Source organism: Bufo bufo, chromosome 7 (genome assembly GCF_905171765.1).
Source record: "Bufo bufo chromosome 7, aBufBuf1.1, whole genome shotgun sequence".
NCBI classification, from domain to species: Eukaryota; Metazoa; Chordata; class Amphibia; order Anura; family Bufonidae; genus Bufo; species Bufo bufo.
Genome location: NC_053395.1, coordinates 85677004 through 85701688, shown reverse-complemented (window position 1 = coordinate 85701688; position 24685 = coordinate 85677004). Strand labels below are relative to the sequence as shown.

The 24685-nt window shown below is 43.0% G+C and overlaps 1 protein-coding gene across 4 annotated transcripts in view; it reads left to right on the top strand.

Moving 5' to 3' along the window:
- The window catches only part of RHBDF1 (rhomboid 5 homolog 1), a 161564-nt gene that overhangs the window by 69980 nt on the left and 66899 nt on the right, over positions 1-24685 (top strand). For 2 of the 4 annotated variants that reach the window (XM_040440307.1, XM_040440304.1), the window contains exon 2: positions 11574-11712. In XM_040440307.1, coding sequence (XP_040296241.1) covers positions 11599-11712 — 114 coding nt within the window. In that variant the 5' untranslated portion in view covers positions 11574-11598. Of the gene's footprint in view, positions 1-82; positions 87-10229; positions 10236-11573; positions 11713-24685 lie in introns of those variants that run through there. The other 2 variants (XM_040440306.1, XM_040440305.1) reach the window with 2 other exon arrangements.

The window sequence follows — 24685 nt, the reverse complement described above, 5'->3', positions numbered from 1 at the left end:
AAAAATGGGTTAAAATGAAAAATTAGACAAAAAAATGAAATTCTCAAATTTCCTCCCCATTTGCCAATAACTCTTGTGCAACACCTAAAGGGTTAACAACGTATGCAAAATCAGTTTTGAATACCTTGAGGGGTGTAGTTTCTTAGATGGGGTCATTTTTGGGTGGTTTCTATAATGTAAGCCTCGCAAAGTGACTTGAGACCTGAACGGGTCCCTAAAAATTGAGTTTTTGTAAATTTCTGAAAAATTTCAAGATTTGCTTCTAAACTTCTAAGCCTTATAACATCCCCAAAAAATAAAATATCATTCCCAAATCAATTCTAACATGAAGTAGACATATGGGGAATGTAAAGTCATCACAATTTTTGGGGGTATTACTATGTATTACAGAAGTAGAGAAACTGAAACTTTGAAATTTGCAAATTTTTCCAAATTTTTTGTTAAATTAGGTATTTTTTGGTGCAAAAAAAATAATTTTTTTGACTTCATTTTACCAGTGTCATGAAGTACAATATGTGACGAAAAAACAATCTCAGAACGGCCTGGATAAGTCAAAGCGTTTTAAAGTTATCAGCACTTAAAGGGACTCTGGTCAGATTTTCAAAAAATGGCCTGGTCCTAAGGTGTAAAAAGGCTGTGTCCTTAAGGGGTTAATAAATACCTTTCTTTTCAGTAACGGAGTCAGAGCTTGTAATCCACGTATAAAACTGTCACTCCCTATATACTGAGGACATGGTTTGTGGGTGACCCCGGAGTCTTGCTATGTGGGTTATTTAATACTTGTTCATGTGACCTGAGTCTCCACAGACGCCATCTCTATGAATGTCCTAGACATCGCTGTCATACCTCTCCACATTATGTTGTGATGACTGCAGAGGTCACTGTCTAGGACAGGATACACAATCCTATCTAATGATAGTCTTTGAAGAATATGGTTTCTCTGGGAAAGACAAGCTGAGAACCTAAATAAAACACATGACATAAGCAGCACAGAATGCGACTACTATGTAACCGTTTTTTATAACCGCAAGCTTCCACGTCTTGTTTTCCTTTCACATGGCCGGGCTTGTGTGGTCTTCTTGGAAAGGCACCATGATTTTGTGTCCTTGTCATCATTGGTTACATCATGTGGTTGTTTAATGGGATTAGTCCTTTTGGTGCTGACAGTGACACATCTGACATGAATGGCGGGATATTGTTTGTAGGATATGTGCTATTCAGCGCTAATAACCCTTTCCACTTCCAAGGCAGATGGTGGCATAGTTAATATCGAAACTGAACTGTGTAATGCATTAAACTGGACATTTCTCCTATATTATGTCAAACTACGGAAACCTACACTGTGGCTGCTGGATGAGGTGGAGGGTATTTCCGCTGGTCATAGCCATAAAGATTTGGGCATCATACAACAGATATCCTTTTCTTATCTGTACTGGAACACTCATCACCAAGGGAACAATCCCAGAAGTGTATTCCCCATGATAGGAACAATTTATCTATAAATATGTCTCAAATCTCTGTTCCCTGACAATAATAAACTATACATTGTAGCACTACAACAATTATACCTTACTAGCAGAATTCCCTGGCTTCACACGGGTCTTTTCTATTTGTGTATGTGGTTACAAGATATCCAGAGTGTCAATGTTAACAGTGACATCCATAGTGCTCCCATAACAGTCACATCCGCAGTGTCCCCATAACAGTGTCATCCACAGTGCCCCTATTACAGTCACATCCACAGTGCTCCTATAACAGTCACATCCACAGTGCTCCCATAACAGTGTCATCCACAGTGTCCCCATTACAGTCACATCCACAGTGCTCCCATAACAGTGTCATCCACAGTGCTCCCATGACAGTCACATCCACAGCGCCCCCATAACAGTGACATCCACAGTGCTTCCATAACAATGTCACACAGTGCTCCCATAACAGTGTCATCCACAGTGCCCCCATAACAGTCACATCCACAGTGCCCCATAACTGTGACCTCCACAGCGACCCCATAACAGTGACATCCACAGTGACCCCATAACAGTAGTATCCACAAAGCCCCATAACAGTGACATCTATAGTGTTCCCCTAACAGTGACATTGACAGTTCCACCATAATAGTGACGTCCACAGCATCCCTATAAAGGTGAAGAAAAATGGCTGGGTTGTTTGGAAACCTGGTTTAAAACTGTGTATGCCAGTGAGGTGAAGACTGAAGACCTTCAAGTTTCTATTGGCCAATAGGCTTTATGTGATGGTGCCATATTTGCTTTTTTTCTGAATATCTCAAGAACGGTAGGTCCTAGAGAGCTGATAGAGATTTGTTGCAGACTGGTCCAGTTGTTTGGCCATTCATAAATATGTATATTTATATGTATATACATATTTAAGACATTTGTCATAGGAAGACCGTCCCCTGCTTACCTACAAATCTCAGCAACCCTGCCATTCCCACCCGTCTGCTTCTCCAGTATTCCCAGCAGCCTCACTTCTCCAGTAGTCACAGCAGGCCTCCACTGTCAAGTATTCCCAGCAGCCTCACTTCTCCAGTAGTCACAGCAGGCCTCCACTGTCAGAGTAGTTACAGAACCTCCCCTACTTGCCTCATAGTTGCAGCAGACACCCCTTTCTGAGTAATTACAAAATATCCCCTCCACTTTCCTAGTAGTTACAGTAAGACCTCTACTTCTCCAGTTGTCATTGAACCCACCATTTACCTAGTATTTTCAACAGACCCGCTGAACTGTCAAAATTGCCACCAACTTACCTAATAGTATCAACAGTAGTTACAAAATTTCCCCCCACTTCTCCAGTAGTCTCAAGAGCCCTTTAGTTCCCTAGTAGGCACACCAGTCCCTCAACTTTCATGAAACCCTACTCACTTACTAGTCGCTGCAGCCACCACCCAAGGATGTTTTTGGAGTCTGGGTAGAAACTATGGGGGTCATTTATGATTAGAGTTACGCCACTTTTTGGCGTATATGTGTCGCAGATTCTGCCGCAAACGGGATTTGCGTGCGAATCTGGGACTTCTTTCTATTCCACACCACGTACGGCAGTTCTACAAAAAAAGGGGCATGTTATGGGTGGGCAGGCCCTTCTCATTTATCATTTTCTATGCCAGTTTTAGGCATAGAAAACTATCTAAATATACGCCAGCAAGGGAGCTGGTGTAGATTTAAGGCTGCTGGGTGCCGGCGGGTGATGTGCTTAAGTTATGTAGAGACAGGCGCCTCTACATAACTTAGGTACCTCAAGCTCCAGCGCAGGGGTATTAAGAGCGGCATCTAAAACGCTGGTCTTAATAAATGACCCCATATTTTTTTCAGAGAATTCTAAATATGATCTATAGGGAACCATCATGAGATATGGACCTGGTCAGGACCACAGTGATCAGTGAGAATTGGTAACTCATGGATAACTCTCATTGTCATGAACAGCGATTTGTGAAGTCTTATCGGTCTTCACAGGGCAGCGTTTTCTTCCAGTTTTTCCTGACTAGTAAACAAACACGTGTTTGATGTGTAAAATGATGCCAGACAAGAGCTGAAGGCATGGGAAGGGGAGGGTAAATATAGTTCCGCAGATTATGATGCCCTGACATAATGCTGTCTCATGTACGGTTATAGTTCATGTACAAGACAGAAGAATGTCCACATTTCACATCAAGCTCCGTTATGTCGGCTTTTTTCATCTCTAGCACCACAAATGTGCATGTTCACATGTGAGTGTGATAGCCCGGGTAAATGAACCAAGTGGTGAAAGAGAAAAAAGAATTCATCTGTCACTAATCTATTTTACTTGCATAAAAGGGTGCATTTGTAAAGGGAAGTCTTGACTGTGAACCTCTTTCCAACTTTTTTCTTTTATTGCTTATGTCTGAAAACTGAAGTATATTATAGTTTTAATTAAAAAATATAGAGCCATTTTGTGTCTGCAGCTCGTATGCAGACCTAGGGGTTTACATAGTTACAGGCTCGGTGTAGTCTGATCTTGCAGTTAAAGAGGATCTCTGGGAATGAAGAAAATGACAATACTTAAATACCTTTCATTAGATATAATGGCTCGTTTTGTCTAGGGTGCAAGCATTAGGAGATATAAAATGGCTGCCGTCCTATTAGTATACATAAAACCTGTCCTTATCACACAGCAGGACAAGTTACTTCACAACACTGAGGTAAAGAGCTGCCTCATCCTCCTCTTTGCTTTGCTTGTCAGGGATTATGATCCTGAATACACCTGATAAGGCCTTTAGCTAAATCTCTGTAGGAATGGAGTTCATGAGGAGACATGAAGTGGAAGGTGGGGATGTGGATAATGAGCAGCAGCTCTTGTATGAGGTCTCCATTAGCACAGCCCCACGACCTTTCTGTATGATCTGGCATAGATCACTGTGGTTTAGTGGGCAATTCTAGCCTAAAGACAGGCACATTTCATCAGACTAGACTATAATATATTCTAGTCATATTTGTGATCTACAGTACATACCAATAGATTGCTCTATAGAGTGGTATTTTATGTATACTTGGAACCACACAAGTCAGTTGTCATAGTCATAGTGGGATTATATACTTTAGACCCAGTGCTCACAGAGTAATTATCCTTCAGTAGGTGGTATAATAATATATTTATATGGATTTGCTGCATACCCAACATTTTTAAGCACTCTTTTTTGGGGAGTGTTTTTTTGTGTTAAATATTTATACCTAATAAAGATTATTTGTATGTTTGTATGCCTTTATACATTTATTGATATGCTACAGTGGGAACCAATAGCCTTTGACTAGTGAATGTATGCATTAGTTAATATCCTATACCATCTCCTGGGGTCAGTGCTGTATCATTTCACCTCTAGAAATCATCCTAGAGGTTGTTCTGTTTACTTAAGCTCTCGTTCTCATCTCCACCCACTTGCAGAGCTTTCTCTCCCCTCCCTGGCTCTTAACTTTTCCTCTCTCTGCTTCTACACCCCATGGGACCCCCCGGATCCGCTTCCCCCTCTTTCTAGGGTTTGGTTTGGTTGTGGTTTGTAGCTTCTATTTTCTTACATAAAATGTGGCAATGTCATTGTATTATATCCCGCTGTGGCTTTGTTCACGAAATAAAATAATGTAAAAGTGAGCCTTCCATGTTGCAATCCAAGGAAATCCATGTATAAGAAGGTGTTGGGAAGTGACTTGTGACAGTTTACGGATGTGAATAGCGTATGCTGTGAAGGTGTGTAAATACCCTACATACCCTCAAGCCGTCATTAGGAGAGCTCTTTCAACAATTCATGTTTGGTAACAAGACCAACCAGTTTTAAGGCAGATTAAGAAGTTGTGTGGGCCATGTACCAGCTTGTATACAATGTGGCCATTATGAGGCATGAAGGTGGATGCGGTTCAGGAGTCGTCTTTGAGTGCTAGGACAGGATGAGGCCTATATGGAAGAAGTTCCTGTCAAATGATCCCTTGTTTCCTAGTGCAGTTACCTCAAGTAAAACAATTATTCCTGCTGTCTTTTGAAATGATCAAGGTCATGTTCTCTTCTGCTACAGGTGTACTAATTCCTCCTTAGAAACATCTTTGTGTATATGCACTGGGGATAACAAGTCATTCACCGTTTCTTCAGTGTATCGTGCAGTACTCCGTACACAGAACATCTAGTGGTACAGTATAAACTATAAACTCAACATACATTAAGCTGTATACACTTCTGATCACTAGTACTTTCACAGAATGATTTGGGAATCATGTTTTCAGAATATAGGAATAACTCAACTGATAATGTTTTTATTTTTATATTCTTTTTACTGCTGTCATTCTTTTATCCGTATGTCCAAATTGCCTAAATTATATTCACTATAGCAAAGTTCCCCAGCTTTACACAGGTCTATTTCGTTTGTGTGCATGGTTTAAAGTAGGGGTGGGCGATATAAACAATATCGATTTTAGCTATATTGCCTTATCGCGATAGATGACCACGGAGCGGTAGTGAATTGAAGAAGCTCTCACTCATCGCTCCGTGGCCTCCCGACTCTGCACCGCGCTGCATTGGCCAGGGCCTTGTGTGCATACATCGTCAGCACACTGGCTGATGCTGTGTGTGACATCAGGTCCCTCCCAGTGCGTTCTGGGAAGAAGACGCGGTCCGTCTCCTGCGGACTCCATCAGCCAGCCGCGCACCCTGCAGGAAAGGTATATTAGCAGGGCCCCAAATCTACTCGGGGGTGTGGATGGCTATGGCATGGGGCTGATGGCGCTGGCTGGGGGACATGATGATGGTGGCAATGGCATGGGGCTGATGGCGCTGGCTGGGGGACATGATGGTGGCAATGGCATGGGGCTGATGGCGCGGGCTGGGGGACATGGATGATGGCAATTGCATGGGGTTGATGGCTGGGGTACACGATGATGGTGGCAATGGCATGGGGCTGATGGCCCTGGCTGGGGGACATGGATGATATGGCATTGGGCTGATGGCACTGGCTGTTGGACATGATGATAGTGGCAATGGCATGAGGCTGATGGCGCTGGCTGGGGGACATGATGATGGTGGCAATGGCATGGGGCTGATGGCGCTGGCTAGGGGACATGATGATGGTGGCAATGGCATGGGGCTGATGGCGCTGGCTGGGGGACATGGATGATGATGGCCATGTAATTTGTATACATACAGAAGAAAATAATATATTGCAATATATCGTTATATCGCACATGCTTCAAATTATTTCGCGATATAGATTTTAGGCCATAACGCCCAGCCCTAGTTAAAAGATATCCACAGTGCCCTTAATAACAGTGCCATTCATTGTGACATCCTATAACAGTAACTTTCATGGTGCTCTTATAACGGTGACATCCCCAGTGCTCTCATAACAGTGGTATCTGCAGTGCTCCTATAACAGTGACATCCACAGTGCTCTCATAACAGTGGTATCTGCAGTGCTCCTATAACAGTGACATCCACACTGCTCTCAAAAAAGTGGTATCTGCAGTGCTCCTATAACAGTGACATCCACACTGCTCTCAAAACAGTGGTATCTGCAGAGCTCCTATAACAGTAAAATCCACAGTGCTCTCATAAAAGTGGTATCTGCAGTGCTCCTATAACAGTGACATCCACAGTGCTCTCATAACAGTGTTATCTGCAGAGCTCCTATAACAGTGACATCCACAGTGCTCTCATAACAGTGTTATCTGCAGAGCTCCTATAACAGTGACATCCACAGTGCTCTCATAACAGTGGTATCTGCAGAGCTCCTATAACAGTGACATCCACACTGCTCTCAAAAAAGTGGTATCTGCAGTGCTCCTATAACAGTGACATCCACACTGCTCTCAAAACAGTGGTATCTGCAGAGCTCCTATAACAGTAAAATCCACAGTGCTCTCATAAAAGTGGTATCTGCAGTGCTCCTATAACAGTGACATCCACAGTGCTCTCATAACAGTGTTATCTGCAGAGCTCCTATAACAGTGACATCCACAGTGCTCTCATAACAGTGTTATCTGCAGAGCTCCTATAACAGTGACATCCACAGTGCTCTCATAACAGTGTTATCTGCAGAGCTCCTATAACAGTGACATCCACAGTGCTCTCATAACAGTGGTATCTGCAGAGCTCCTATAACAGTGACATCCACAGTGCTCTCATAACAGTGGTATCTGCAGAGCTCCTATAACAGTGACATCCACAGTGCTCTCATAACAGTGGTATCTGCAGAGCTCCTATAACAGTGACATCCACAGTGCTCTCATAATAGTGGCATCTGCAGCGCTCCTACAACAGTGACATCCACAGTGCTCTCAAAACAGTGGTATCTGCAGAGCTCCTATAACAGTGACATCCACACTGCTCTTAAAACAGTGTTATCTGCAGCGCTCCTACAACAGTGACATCCACAGTGCCCCCTTGTGTATGTAAAACTGTGTGTATGTCAGTGAGGATAAGAATGAAGGACCTGCAAGCTTATATTGGCTAATAGGGGTCATGTGACCATGTGTATGTCGGTAAGGCTAAGACTGAAGGACCTGCGAGCTTATATAGGATAATAAGGGTCATGTAATGGTGCCATATTTTTATTTTTTTTGTAAATGTCTCAAGAACGGTAGGTCTTAGAGAGCTGAAAACCAGTCTAAAACCTTTGGAAGCACTGATGTTCCTATAAGCCAAATTTGGTGCAGGCAGGTCCAGTTGTTTAGGGCGTGAGTAAGACCAGAACTGAAATTCATTTTAAATATATATATATAGAGAGAGAGACAGACAGAGAGAGATAGCACATGACTTCTTAATATTGGTTCTGTTGTCTGCTGTGCCCATTGACACCACAGTATAATGTTCTTCTGTAGCAGTGAGAGAACAAGAACAGAAGAGCATCTCCTTCTCCAACAACTTATTTTTAATTTGACCATCTCACATAAAACAGAATAAGGGTAGGTCACATCTGCTGCACTTTTCTGTTTTTGTGTTCTGGTATAGGAACTTAAAAAATACTGGAAGAGCTGGATCTGGTAAATGCCAAACACTGGTGCAGGTAATGGGTCCCATTGATGGTAATGGGCTACATCAAGATTCCATCACGGTGTCTGTAGTTCTGCCAGACAAAATACGGTATTTTGTCCTGATTTCTTTGGCAGAATATGCAAAGAAGCTCTTATCAGAACCTCCGCCACATATGTGACATTAGCCTAAAAAGAAGGGCTCATATTGGATGGTGGTAGATAAATGTCTGACGTCAGCTGACTATATTGCAGAGTTTTCTTTCCAATTCAGTTTGTACAAGACCTAGTTAAAATATTAATTTTGCACAAGAGTCAAAGGGGTTATCCAGCAGGGCTGGTCCACAGTTTCCTCAGACAGGAATGCCAGGAAAGGCCCACTCATCCAATTACTATCTGATCCAGATCACCGCTGGACAACCCCTTTTTAAAAAATATTACTACAAGTACTGTATGACCCACACAAAACATGAAACGGCAGTGGGACTGGCAGAATGACTGCTCCTTTTCTTACTGCTTTAATGAAAACCAAATTGTGGGGAATGCAGGGTTAAAAAGGAAATGTGTCACCACACTGTGTCACTACTTGCTAAAACCAGATAGTGACACATATACTTTTTTCGAATCTCTTGTAATTTTCTGATTGCAGATTTTTTAAATGTATTTCCTGAACATGATTATGGGGGTGGCAGGGAGGATTTGATTTAAATCAAACTGATTCAAATCACTAGTCAGTAAGGCTTGATTTAAATCATAGTTTTCTACATAAAGACTAATTCTTGCTGGTATAACTTATAATATGCAAGTAGATGAAGATTTTTAAAATAACAACTTTTCATATTAGTTTGATTAGGTTGATTCTGTATTCATAGGTTTGTAGAAGTTAGGATTAAGGTCTTTTTCTCAACTCTGTTCATGTTATAACATTTTTGCTGTGACGAAGAGGCATGTGATCTCTGCTGAGTCCAATTCAGTTTTGAGAACTGCAAAAGTAAACCAAGCATCTGTGATAATATCTTGTAGGCAGAGAAACTGCCCAATAATCTTACAAAAACCTCTGGAAGAGCATGACATTGTGAATAGATTAATGGAATTTATTTACCAAAAAAATTAAACATATACAGCCTTATTCTACATAAATAAAAAAACAAATCTTTATTTCATGATGGAATAACCTTTGGATGGTAATATATTTGCCTCAAAAAGCATTTTATATAAAAAAAAATCTGATTTAAATAAAAAAAATCTGATTTAAATAAAAATAAAACGATTTTATTGATTTTTTTTTTTTTAAATCGTAGATTTTTATCCACCCTAGGGGGTGGTCATCTTGCCGGAGCTGTTCTTAACAGCAACCCCATGGGCCGTAGACACAATAGTCAGGAGTAGGGATGAGCGAAATTCAGTTTTAGAAATTCTAGTTCAGGTTCGGGTTTACGCTGAATTGCGTTATGGATTCTGTTAATACGGACCATAATGCAATTCAAGGACGGAATGCATAACAGAAGGCCTTTAGAGGCATTAGGTTATGCATTCCGTCATAATAGAAGTCTATGGCCTGAATAATGGATCCATCCGGTTTCCGTTATGCAGGAGTCCTTAAGTTGCATTGTGTTCCGTGTTAACGGAATCCATAACGCATTTCACCATATACACCAATCCGAACTCAAACTTCAAAAACTGAAGTTCGCTCATTCCATTTCAGGAGAGGACCTCATTGACTTGTATCGGAGAGTTTTCTAGGTTCTGTGACCTGTGCAGAGGTCATTGTACAAGGAAAGAATAGCTAAGCTTTGACAATCACCTATTGTGAATGGTGGATCCTGTCTTATCTGTCATTCTAATCCTACCTGTAACGATATTACCTCTGTGTATAGATAAGCAGGTAACTGCAGTGAAGTGATCTGTACAGCCCAAGAAGTGGTGCCTATTATTAGGCTAAGGGCTCTTTCACACTTGCGTTCTTGTCTTCCGGCATAGAGTTCCGTCGTCGGGGCTCTATGCCGGAAGAATCCTGATCAGGATTATCCTAATGCATTCTGAATGGAGAGAAATCCGTTCAGGATGCATCAGGATGTCTTCAGTTCCGGAACGGAACGTTTTTTGGCCGGAGAAAATACCGCAGCATGCTGCGCTTTTTGCTCCGGCCAAAAATCCGGAGAACTTGCCGCAAGGCCGGATCCGGAATTAATGCCCATTCAAAGGCATTGATCCGGATCCGGCCTTAAGCTAAACGTCGTTTCGGCGCATTGCCGGAGCCGACATTTAGCTTTTTCAGAGTGGTTACCATGGCTGCCAAGACGCTAAAGTCCTGGCAGCCATGGTAAAGTGTAGCGGGGAGCAGTATACTTACCGTCCGTGCGGCTCCCGGGCGCTCCAGAGTGACGTCAGGGCGCCCCAAGCGCATGGATCATGTGATCACATGGATCACGTCATCCATGCGCATGGGGCGCTCTGACGTCACTCTGGAGCGCCCCGGGAGCCGCAGGGACTGTAAGTATACCGCTCCCCCGCTCCCCGCTCCTACTATGGCAACCAGGACTTTAATAGCGTCCTGGGTGCCATAGTAACACTGAACGCATTTGGAAGACGGTTCCGTCTTCAAATGCTTTCAGTACACTTGCGTTTTTCCGGATCCGGCGTGTAATTCCGGCAAGTGGAGTACACGCCGGATCCGGACAACGCAAGTGTGAAAGAGGCCTTAGTGCTCAGTGTGAAAAATGCAGGATTTTATGCTTTTTGTTTAAATATAGGTATTAACATGGAAAAAAAAAAAAAAAAAACAATCAGAAATTATTTAAAAAGATGATTTAAACAATACGTCCTTTTCTGATGACACATTCCCTTTAAGGTTGCTTTGATGGGAACAGTGTTTCTTGTTCCGTTTTAGCAAAATATATCTGTATGTTAATGCTGCACCCAGGCTGACTGCCAACTAATTAAATCTCCCTTCTGTCTCGGTTAAAGTGGTTCTCCTGAGGATAGGTCATCAATATTAAAAGCCCAGAGAACCCCTTTAAAAAAATTAGCAGCACAATTACTATTAACGATAATTTCACTATTAAACATACTTAATGTTTCTTTTGATAATAGGTGTAACAAGTACAAAAGAGCAAAGATGACTGAAGTGCGTCGGGACAGTACAAGCAGTTTACAAAGAAAGAAGCCGCCATGGTTAAAATTAGAAATACCATCTGTAACTACTACAAGCGAGGAGCCGACCTTTGTTCAGGTATGACGTAATGCTCATGATTTACTAGTTTTCTGCTTCCTTAGCTTCAAGTATCGCTGAGTACTGTTTAAAGGTGAATGCACTTGAATGTAGATTATGGTGACTGTGCACGGAACTTATCATGAGGGGAGTTTTTTAAGTCAATTTGGATTTCAGTGTAAGTTGGTGTAATTATGCTCCAAATTTATCAAACATCTTTGAGCCCTTAAGGATGCATCCTAGTTTGGTACTTACGGCATTTATTTATATTTTTTCATCTACACCAAAAGCCACAACTTTTTTTTTTTTTTCCTTTCGACGTAGCTGTATGAGGGCCATTGTTTTTAGCGTTTCATTTTTACAGTGTTCACTGCACACTAAAAATAGACATGTTAACTTTATTCTGAAGGTCAGTACCATTATGGAGATACCAAATGTGTCTAGTTTTTGTTGTTTTTTAAATAATAAAAAATGGGAATTAAAAAAAATATATCTTTTATCTTTTTTTAAAATATAATTCAACTGTTTTTACGTCTTTTTTTTTAGTCCCCCAAGAGACTTGATTGGTTGTACTGTCCACTGTAATACTTGTGTTGTATAGGGATTTTAATATTACATCCTGCAAGAAGCAGGGTGTAGTAGGGGCAGGCAACCTTCTGAGCCTGCAGGATCACAGCACCATACTGTTACCACGTTGAGTTTTAAGAAACTAGGCTCAGCAACATAATAGGATGGCGCTGTGCGTGGAGGGGTTAAAAATAACGCTTTTGTCTAGAGATGCTACTCCAGTTTTGTATGCCAGCCCCTACTGGAGTTAGAATGTGCCGTTTTTTTACACAGTTGATAAATATCTAGTGCATTTAATTATCATCTACCCCACCTTTCCACCCAGTTTTCAAAAGTATCCAGAGCAGCAAATATTTTTGCTCAAATATGACGTGTCAAAAATTGTGACTTTTTTTGTTGCCAGTTTCCTGATGCAGATGCAGTGTTTTCCATTCTGGTTTACTAGTGAATTGTTCTCTGTAGTAGATTTGTTTGGGGGCTGCCTAAAAAAAAAATCTACAGATTTCAAACCAGCCCCTGGATCTGAATTCTTCTGTAATTGCTTTTAATAAAAAATTTGCCATAGCCACAGAGTTATTAAATAAAATGTATCTGTATAGTGCTACTTTTTTTTTTCTATGTCCGACTCTCTGAGAAGGCTGCACATGCTCAGTTTCATCCTTTAACTACCTCCTAAAATGTGATAGGCAGAGGGCTGCAACAGAATGGACACGCCTCCCGAGCTGCAGCAGAAAGGACACTCCCCTTGAGCTGTGATAGGGAGAGCATGGACACGCCTCCCGAGCTGCAGCAGAAAGGACACTCCCCTTGAGCTGTGATAGGGAGAGCATGGACACGCCTCCCGAGCTGCAGCAGAAAGGACACTCCCCTTGAGCTGTGATAGGGAGAGCATGGACACGCCTCCCGAGCTGCAGCAGAAAGGACACTCTCCTTGAGCTGTCAGCTTGATATAAATCTAGCAGAGCAATAAATGGGGAGATCTCTGGATGCATGTGAGGTACAGGGCTGGTCCCAGTTTTGTTAGAAAGAGATTGTCATGTACTATGCCTACGATTTTAATTTTTTTACATTTGGCATGGGATAACCCCTTTGAGGCTGGCCATACACATGAAAAGACCGCTTTGACAGCCACGTCTCCCAAGTCTCCTATACATACGCATGCTTGACTTGGCAAATCATGCCTATATAGTAAGATGGGAGAAGGCTGCTGGCAGAAATCTGGTGTGCCCAATCCCTATCTCCCCCAACATCAGCTGTGAGAGTCAGGAGGGCCTGTATATGTTAGATCTCAATTTTATGGCTAGATTTAATCCCAGGTTTGTAGATGAACCCCTACTTTGTTTTTCATTCAGATTGAAAAATAGCTTCAGAACAAGAGCATATATGTCATAGATGGAGACAAGATTGTTGAAATTGGGCCCCTGAATGATGGGGGACCAAATCATGTTTCTCCATTGTTCTTCTCCATTGGTAGTGTGAATCTGCACAGGGCTCCCTCTCTACAGAAACCTCTAGATTAGGTACTAAGGGAAGGGAAAGCTGCCAGAGGGCCACACAGGAGGATCATTAAGTCGCAGACTTACCTGTTATAAGGAGGCATAGTCACCTGTATGAGGAGGTGCTCACTGTTCTTCTGTGTGTGTTACTAGAGACCAATGCATTATTGCTGCATGGAGGGTGACTATGAACTTCTTAGAAAAAATAAGTATTAACACATTTAGGTCATTTATCAAACTGGTGTAAAGTAGAACTGGCTTAGTTGCCCATAGCAACCAATCAGATTCCACCTTTCATTTTTGACAGCTCCTTTGGAAAATGATAGGTGGAATCTGATTGGTTGCTATGGACAACTAAGCCAATTCTACTTTACACCAGTTTGATAAATGACCCCAGTTGTTTTCACCACAGATTTTTGCAGTCTGGTAGAGGCACATACAGTATAACTACAAAGCAATAAGTGAATACACTCATAAAGCCTCTTGCACACAACCGTATGATGTTTTACGGTCCGTTTTAAACCGATCAGTTTTTCGTTTCAGTATTGTTTTCTTTTCCATTCCGCTTCCGTTACGTTTTGCCGTTCTGTTTTTCCGTTTGGTTTCAGTTTTTTGCGGATTGGTAACGAAAGCATGGCATATACAGTATACAGTAATTAGGACTGGGCATAACATTTTCAACAGATGGTTCCGCAAAAACGGAAGGAATATGGAAGACATACGGATGCATTTCGTATCCATTCCGTTATTTTACAGCTCCATTGACTTGAATGGAGCCACGGAACGTGATTTGCGGGCAATAATAGGACATGTTCTATGTTTGAACGGAAATACGTAAACGGAAGGCATGCAGAGTACCTTCCGTTTTTTTTTTGCGGATCCATTGAAATGAATGGTTCCGTATACAGTCCGTATACGGAAAGCAAAAAACGGAACGTAAACGGGAAAAAAAAAAACATTTGTATGCAGGAGGCCTAATTGGGTTGTCCAAAAGGCCCCCAAAGCCCCTAAATGTATTAAAATAATAAAAGATTAAATATTTACCACTTAATGCTCCACCATTTCCAACGTTTTTTGTCCATCCGATTCCGCCTTTTGTGCTGGAACAGCCTGCCAGAAGGCTGTGCCACGAATGTGAGAGAAGCCTAACTCATCTTTTACTTTCCCTTTTTATTAAAAAGAATATAAACATGATGCAACTAGTGATCAGTGCACACTTTTAAGGGCTTACACACACAGACATATTTTCTTTCCGTGTCCGTTCTCTTTTTTTTTAGGACTGTATGCGGAACCATTCATTTTAATGGGTCCGCAAAAACAAGGAAGTTACTCCGTGTGCATTCCATTTCCGTATGTCCATGTGTCCGTTCCGCAAAAAAATAGAACATGTCCTATTATTGTCCGCATAACAGACAAGCATAGTACTGTCCTATTAGGGGCCAGCTGTGTGGCAGGCGCAGCACTATGAAGTGCCTTTTGCGCTGTGGCATTAGAAGAATTTTGATATCTCTAACTTTTTAGTCTAACCAGGCTATTACTCTGTAATTCCTCTAGCGCTGTTCTATGGAAACAGTAGGTTTAAAGAGCACACCAAATGCTTGAAATAACTTCTTTATTAATTTCAACTTTTCTTCATATAACACTGCCGCCTCCGCAGCAGATAATCCATGTACAAAGCACGTGTTGCATAAAGATTCATATAATGGCGGTATGCATAAGATGGTGGTTCAACTGTTCAATCTTGTCATTTAACATAAAATCGTGGATATATTTCTCTCTTCAGTATCTGTACTCTCACTTTAAGTTATTTAATCACTTTATGATCTCTTTGAGAGGTATATCTGAGGTCTAACTAATAGCTCTACTTGCTGAATTTGGTCGCAATGTGCAGTATGCAGTTAGCAGTAACTTTTTGCAGATTGGTTGAGTATGATCTGGTATGGTTGTATGCAATTTGGATTGCAATATGGAAATTGAATTTGGATTGTGAACTTTGTAGTTTTAAATACCTATTTTTGCTTCTCTGCTTCCATAAAACACAGCTCTTAGTGGAGTGAATGTCTGTTCAGCTTCTCTCCTCTGGTTTAATGATTCTAGCAGCCCTGCTAGGGGGGTTTCCCACACAGGCTGTGTGTGAGGCTGGCTGTGATTGGTCAAAACTCCTGCTGTGTGTGAGGCTGGCTGTGATTGCTCAAGACTCCTGTCCAGCAACAACAGTTTACCTCTATGCTTTCTGTTGTTTCTGCTGTGTCATTGAGCTTACCTCACATCCATATACTGAATCTTAAAGGCATATTATCTTTTCTGCTTCTGTGAACACAATATACAGTTGCAAGAAAAAGTATGTGAACCCTTTGGAATTATATGGATTTCTGCACAAATTGGTCATAAAATGTGATCTGATCTTCATCTAAGTCACAACAATAGACAATCACAGTCTGCTTAAACTAATAACACACAAAGAATTAAACGTTACCATTAGGGATGAGCGAACCCGAACTGTATAGTTCGGGTTCGTACCGAATTTTGGGGTGTCCGTGACACAGACCCGAACATTTTCGTAAAAGTCCGGGTTCGGTGTTCGGCGCTTTCTTGGCGCTTTTTGAAAGGCTGCAAAGCAGCCAATCAACAAGCGTCATACTATTTGCCCCAAGAGGCCATCACAGCCTTGCCTACTATTGGCATGGCTGTGATTGGCCAGTGCAGCATGTAACCCAGCCTCTATATAAGCTTGGGTCACGTAGCGCTGCACGTCACTCTGCTGATTCAAGCATAGGGAGAGGTTGCTGCTGCGACGTTAGGGCGAGATTAGGCAGATTAACTCCTCCAAAAGACTTAATTCAGTGATCGATCTCCAGCTGTGGATCATTGAAGTGCTAATATTGAATTGCTCACTTTTTTTAGGCTGCCCAGAGCGTTTTTATATCACTTTTTTCTGGGGTGATCGGCGGCCATTTTGTGGCTTGTGGTGCGCCAGCACAAGCTACCACCAAGTGCTTTTAACCATCAATAGTGTGGTTATTTTTTGGCCATATACTACATCAGGTGCAGGCTGAGCCTGTGTCACCCAAGTGCATTTAACCATCAACAGTGTGGTTATTTTTTGGCCATATACTACATCAGGTGCAGGCTGAGCCTGTGTCACCCAAGTGCATTTAACCATCAACAGTGTGGTTAATTTTTGGCCATATACTACATCAGGTGCAGGCTGAGCCTGTGTCACCCAAGTGCATTTAACCATCAATAGTGTGGTTATTTTTTGGCCATATACTACATCAGGGGCAAGTTGAGCCTGTCACCCAGCGCCTAAAAAATAGACCTGACATTTATATTCCTCCAAATCAGTACTGTTTTAGCTGGTCAAGTTATTTGTAGTGACCGTAAAAGCACAGTTTTTGTTCTGGGTTGAAAAACTATTCCCAAATTTGCCATTCTCAAAATTAGTAGTTTCTGCTATATCAGGCCTACTTTAAATCTATCCCAAAAAGGATATCTTAGATTCAAGGTGCTGATAGTGTCATTCTGAAAAACTTAACACACACGCTACCGTGCAGATACAAGTCTAATTCTGTGATTAAAGGTATATCTGTCACACAGCGCGAAAAAAATAGGCCTCACATTTCTATTCAACCAAATCTGTACTGTTTTAGCTGGTCAAATTATTTGTAGTGACCGTAAAAGCACAGTTTTTGTTCTGGTTTGAAAAACTATTCCCAAATTTGCCATTCTCAAAATAAGTAGTTTCTGCTATATCAGGCCTACTTTAAATCTATCCCAAAAAGGATATCTTAGATTCAAGGTGCTGATAGTGTCATTCAGAAAAAACGTAACACACACGCTACCGTGCAGATACAAGTCTAATTCTGTGATTAAAGGTATATCTGTCACACAGCGCAAAAAAAATAGGCCTCACATTTCTATTCAACCAAATCTGTACTGTTTTAGCTGGTCAAATTATTTGTAGTGACCGTAAAAGCACAGTTTTTGTTCTGGGTTGAAAAACTATTCCCAAATTTGCCATTCTCAAAATAAGTAGTTTCTGCTATATCAGGCCTACTTTAAATCTATCCCAAAAATAATATCTTAGATTCAAGGTGCTGATAGTGTCATTCAGAAAAACTTAACACACACGCTACCGTGCAGATACAAGTCTAATTCTGTGATTAAAGGTATATCTGTCACACAGCGCAAAAAAAATAGGCCTCACATTTCTATTCAACCAAATCTGTACTGTTTTAGCTGGTCAAATTATTTGTAGTGACCGTAAAAGCACAGTTTTTGTTCTGGGTTGAAAAACTATTCCCAAATTTGCCATTCTCAAAATAAGTAGTTTCTGCTATATCAGGCCTACTTTAAATCTATCCCAAAAAGGATATCTTAGATTCAAGGTGCTGATAGTGTCATTCAGAAAAACTTAACACACACACTACCGTGCAGATACAAGTCTAATTCTGTGATTAAAGGTATATCTGTCACACAGCGCAAAAAAATAGGCCTCACATTTCTATTCAACCAAATCTGTACTGTTTTAGCTGGTCAAATTATTTGTAGTGAACGTAAAAGCACAGTTTTTGTTCTGGTTTGAAAAATTATTCCCAAATTTGCCATTTTCAAAATTGTGGTGAACGGGAACAATGAGGAAAACATCTAATAAGGGACGCGGACGTGGACATGGTCGTGGTGGTGTTAGTGGACCCTCTGGTGCTGGGAGAGGACGTGGCCGTTCTGCCACAGCCACACGTCCTAGTGAACCAACTACCTCAGGTCCCAGTAGCCAGCAGAATTTACAGCGATATTTGGTGGGGCCCAATGCCGTTCTAAGGATGGTAAGGCCTGAGCAGGTACAGGCATTAGTCAATTGGGTGGCCGACAGTGCATCCAGCACGTTCACATTATCTCCCACCCAGTCTTCTGCAGAAAGCGCACAGATGGCGCATGAAAACCAAGCCCATCAGTCTGTCACATCACCCCCATGCATATCAGGGAAACTGTCTGAGCCTCAAGTTATGCAGCAATCTCTTATGCTGTTTGAAGACTCTGCTGCCAGGGTTTCCCAAGGGCATCCACCTAGCCCTTCCCCAGGGGTGGAAGAGATAGAATGCACTAACGCACAACCACTTATGTTTCCTGATGATGAGGACATGGGAATACCACCTCAGCACATCTCTGATGATGACGAAACACAGGTGCCAACTGCTGCGTCTTTCTGCAGTGTGCAGACTGAACAGGAGGTCAGGGATCAAGACTGGGTGGAAGACGATGCAGGGGACGATGAGGTCCTAGACCCCACATGGAATGAAGGTCGTGCCACTGACTTTCACAGTTCGGAGGAAGAGGCAGTGGTGAGACCGAGCCAACAGCGTAGCAACAGGGAACAGTGGGCAAAATCAGAACACCCGCCGCCAAGAGACTCCGCCTGCTACTGACCGCCGCCATCTGGGACCGAGCACCCCAAAGGCAGCTTCAAGGAGTTTCCTGGCATGGCACTTCTTTAAACAATGTGCTGACGACAAGACCCGAGTGGTTTGCACGCTGTGCCATCAGAGCCTGAAGCGAGGCATTAATGTTCTGAACCTTAGCACAACCTGCATGACCAGGCACCTGCATGCAAAGCATGAACTGCAGTGGAGTAAACACCTTAAAAACAAAGAAGTCACTCAGGCTCCCCCTGCTACCTCTTCTGCTGCTGCCGCCTCGGCCTCTTCTGCTGCTGCCGGCGCCTCGGCCTCTTCCTCCGCCTCTGGAGGAACGTTGGCACCTGCCGCCCAGCAAACATGGGATGTACCACCAACACCACCACCTGCGTCACCAAGCATCTCAACCATGTCACACGGCAGCGTTCAGCTCTCCATCTCACAAACATTTTAGAGAAAGCGTAAATTCCCACCTAGCCACCCTCGATCCCTGGCCCTGAATGCCAGCATTTCTAAACTCCTGGCCTATGAAATGCTGTCTTTTAGGCTGGTGGACACAGACAGCTTCAAACAGCTCATGTCGCTTGCTGTCCCACAGTATGTTGTTCCCAGCCGCCACTACTTCTCCAAGAGAGCCGTGCCTTCCCTGCACAACCAAGTGTCCGATAAAATCAAGTGTGCACTGCGCAACGCCATCTGTGGCAAGGTCCACCTAACCACAGATACGTGGACCAGTAAGCACGGCCAGGGACGCTATATCTCCCTAACTGCACACTGGGTAAATGAAGTGGCGGCTGGGCCCCAGGCGGAGAGCTGTTTGGCGCACGTCCTTCCGCCGCCAAGGATCGCAGGGCAACATTCTTTGCCTCCTGTCTCCTCCTCCTCATACTCAGCGTCCTCCTCCTCTTCTTCCACCTGCTCATCCAGTCAGCCACACACCTTCACCACCAACTTCAGCACAGCCCGGGGTAAACGTCAGCAGGCCGTTCTGAAACTCATATGTTTGGGGGACAGGCCCCACACCGCACAGGAGTTGTGGGGGGGTATAGAACAACAGACCGACGAGTGGTTGCTGCCGGTGAGCCTCAAGCCCGGCCTGGTGGTGTGCGATAATGGGCGAAATCTCGTTGCAGCTCTGGGACTAGCCGGTTTGACGCACATCCCTTGCCTGGCGCATGTGCTGAATTTGGTGGTGCAGAAGTTCATTCGCAACTACCCCGACATGTCAGAGCTGCTGCATAAAGTGCGGGCCGTCTGTTCGCGCTTCCGGCGTTCACACCCTGCTGCTGCACGCCTGTCTGCGCTACAGCGTAACTTCGGCCTTCCCGCTCACCGCCTCATATGCGATGTGCCCACCAGGTGGAACTCTACCTTGCACATGCTGGACAGACTGTGCGAGCAGTAGATTTGCTAATAGGGATGTTAGCATATGCCAGATACTTTTGTAAGTCTTTAGCTGACACTCTAGAATTCTTCTTCACCTCATTGAGCAGTCTGCGCTGTGCTCTTGCAGTCATCTTTACAGGACGGCCACTCCTAGGGAGAGTAGCAGCAGTGCTGAACTTTCTCCATTTATAGAAAATGTATCTTACCGTGGACTGATGAACAGCAAGGTTTTTGGAGATACTTTTATAACCCTTTCCAGCTTTATGCAAGTCAATAATTCTTAATCGTAGGTCTTCTGAGAGCTCTTTTGTGCGAGGCATCATTCACATCAGGCAATGCTTCTTGTGAAAAGCAAACCCAGAACTGGTGTGTGTTTTTTATAGGGCAGGGCAGCTGTAACCAACACCTCCAATCTCATCTTATTGATTGGACTCCAGTTGGCTGACACCTCACTCCAATTAGCTCTTGGAGATGTCATTAGTCTAGGGGTTCACATATTTTTTCCACCTGCACTGTGAATGTTTACATGGTGTGTTCAATAAACATATGGTAACATTTAATTATTTGTGTGTTATTAGTTTAAGCAGACTGTCTATTGTTGTGACTTAGGCCCCTTTCACACGGGCGAGTATTCCGCACGGGTGCAATGCGTGATGTGAACGCATTGCACCCGCACTGAATCCTGACCCATTCATTTCTATGGGACTGTGCACACAAGAGCGGTGATTTTCACGCATCACTTGTGCGTTGCGTGAAAATCGCAGCATGCTCTATATTCTGCGTTTTCCATGCAACGCAGGCCCCATAGAAGTAAATGGGGCTGCGTGAAAATCGCAAGCATCCGCAAGCATGTGCGGATGCGGTGCGATTTTCAATCACGGTTGCTAGGAGACAATCAGGATGGAGACCCGATCATTATTATTTTCCTTTTTAACATGGTTATAAGGGAAAATAATAGCATTCTGAATACAGAATGCATAGTACAATAGCGCTGGAGGGGTTAAAAAATAAAATTATTTAACTCACCTTAATCCACTTGCTCGCGCAGCCCGGCTTCTCTTCTGTCTTCTTCTTTGCTGTGTGCATGAAAAGGACCTGTGGTGACGTCACTCCGGTCATCACATGATCCATCACCATGGTAAAAGATCATGTGACGGAACATGTGATGACCGGAGTGATGTCACCACAGGTCCTTTTCCTGCACACAGCAAAGAAGAAGACAGAAGAGAAGCCAAGCTGCGCGATCAAGTGGATTAAGGTGAGTTAAATTTTTTTAAAAATTTTTTTAACCCCTCTAGCGCTATTGTACTATGCATTCTGTATTCAGAATGCTATTATTTTCCCTTATAACCATGTTATAAGGGAAAATAATACAATCTACAGAACACCGATCCCAAGCCCGAACTTCTGTGAAGAAGTTCTGGTTTGGGTACCAAACATGCCGATTTTTCTCACGCGCGTGCAAAACGCATTACAGAGGCCTTAGATGATGATCAGATCACATTTTATGACCAATTTGCGCAGAAATCCATATAATTCCAAAAGGTTTACATACTTTTTCCTGCAACTGTATAAACAGTTTTATGACATCCAAACATGAAGTCACTGTAAATAAGTCTGCTTTTGTCTTTAACACACAAACATAGGAACTGTATTAAATGGGTATTCCCATCATAATGATCACTGTTAAATCTGTTAATGATTTGACAGTGATAATTTTTGTAAATATATTTGATTAACAAATTCCCACCGTTTAGGATAAAATTCATCCCCACTTACCTCGTTGTTGTCATTCGGTCTCCCCTGGTTACGGCCACCGCTCTTCTCCGGAATCCCGGTGGCCACACTTGCGCAGAAGACTCCTCCTTTTCTCCTAGCCGGGCCGCTCGCTGTCCTGAACGTGCACGCCGCTGCGCATGCGTGATGGTGACTTCTTCCTGGCCAGAAGTCACGGCTCTGTACTATACTGGACAGGAATAAGTCACCATGGCGCATACGCGGCGGCGTGCGCATTCAGTTCACCGCGCGGCCCGGCCGCGAAAAGACTTCAATCAAGATGAAGCCTGCCCCCAACCAGAATCCAGGAAGTGAACGGCACTCTGGCAGCAGGTAAGTATAAATAGGCGAACTGGGATAACCCCTTTAAGGTTATTGGCAGGTGTAGCTGTATAAACATATAAGCTATTTTAGCAACCTAGGACAGGTCTTAGCTGGCCAGCTACAAGCTGTTCCGTTCCGCAAAATACATAATGCACACGGATGTCATCCGTACTTTTTGTGGATTCGTTTTTTGCGGACCGCAAAATACATACGGTCGTGTGCATGAGCCCTAAGGATGGGGTCGCACATTTTGCTGGCGTTTTTATGCACTTGCATGTTTTAGTGGAGTTTGTGCTAAAAACAGCTACAGATGTTAGCTGAAGATCCGAGAAAAATATGAAATACGCACAAGCGTTTTTTTGCTACTGATGTTTTTCTTAATTAAGTGGTGTTTTTTTTGTCTTTCAGTCCTCTTTTCAAATGTAGCATGTTGTAGCACTTCAGATTTTTGACATCCCCTCTATAGGGTAAAAGCCCAATTAAAAATGATGGGCAAAAACACTGTTTGCTAAATATGACCGAACAAGCACCATAAAAAATACGATGAAGACACAGGTTGCAACAACAAAAAAGTATGCAGTTATTCTGGAGAAAAAAATTATGTGCGAAGGGACACTGAAATGAAACCAAGTATATTATCTGGCTTTTTAAAGGGGTTGTCCATGTTCAGAGGTGAACCCGAATATCACCTCTTCTGTATTCCTTTAATATGTACGAGAGGAGCCATTGGAGCATTTCCTTGCTCCGATGCTCTCCTTAGACTCACTGCATCGCACAATGTAAGCCACTGTTTGTTGTGAGCCGGTGATGTACTGGGCTTCATACCACTATGCTGGGCAGAGATCTGCATCTAAATCAGCCTGGGGCAGCACTATAAGTCCAAAAACAAAAACAGCTCAGCACTTGGTCCAGGAACACGCTGCCGTTTTGTGCCGGTGACGTCACCAGGCTCACTGCTAGGAGCAAGTCTCTGCCTGGCATATTATTGTGACACTTGGTACGTCACAGGGTCACAATAAACAGTGGCTCATGCTGTGCAATGCAGCGAAGCAAAGTGGATCATCAGAGCAAGGAAATCCTCCAGTGGCCCCTCTCGTACATAGGGAATACAGAAGAGGTGATATCTGGGTTCATCCTTGAATCTGGACAACCCCTTTAAATGACAAAGCCCATGGACAGAAGTGGCACTGTTTCTGAAAGAAATCAGCCATGTTTTTTACAAGCTTTTTTACTTAGCACGTTCTGTCTCCTCACTGCAGGGGAGGAAGTGAGATGGACCCAATAAAAAGTGTATAGGCCCATTTCACTCCCATGGAGGATCTTCAGAATTGGGCATATCTAGATTCCGCTCGGGACCGAGGGGAATGATGACAAAGAGAGGGAGGGGGGCACACAATAGTGTAGTACTTTCAATGTAAATGCAAGAAAATGTAGACCTTTTTTCCAGGACTGCAGCAGCAGAGAAGGTTTCTTTGGGATCGGATGCCCAGTCCCACAAAGGAAGCTTGTAGGAGAGAGAATTCTGTTTAGGCACAAAATCACTGGTAGAGGCAGTCTTGTTAATCAGATATACTTCTTCTTTATTAGAAGGTAATGCATGACTATAAAAACAACGCGTTTCGGGGAAATGTGTTGTTTTTATATACATGTATATCTGATTAACAAGACTGCCTCTACCAGTGATTTTGTGCCTAAACAGAATTCTCTCTCCTACTCCCATGGAGAAGACATGGTGCGTTAAGCGAGCGCTTCTTTCTCCTCGTTGTAGAGATTGTGGGGTTCGAAGTGCGTAGACCCCCACCGATCTAAAATGTCCCGTCTGCCCTGTTCACTAACCTTGCTTCCTGTATCTTCTGGGGCCGGTTATTAGCAAATTTGATTGATGTTACAGGCGTTCTGTTGACGTCATCACTCCGCTCTGTTAAGATCATCGCGCTGCCTGCGTGTATGGGTGCACTACTAGATGTCTCTATTATCAGTTAATTTCATATTATCAATAAATTCCACCAAATGTTTGCACGTGCAGGCAGA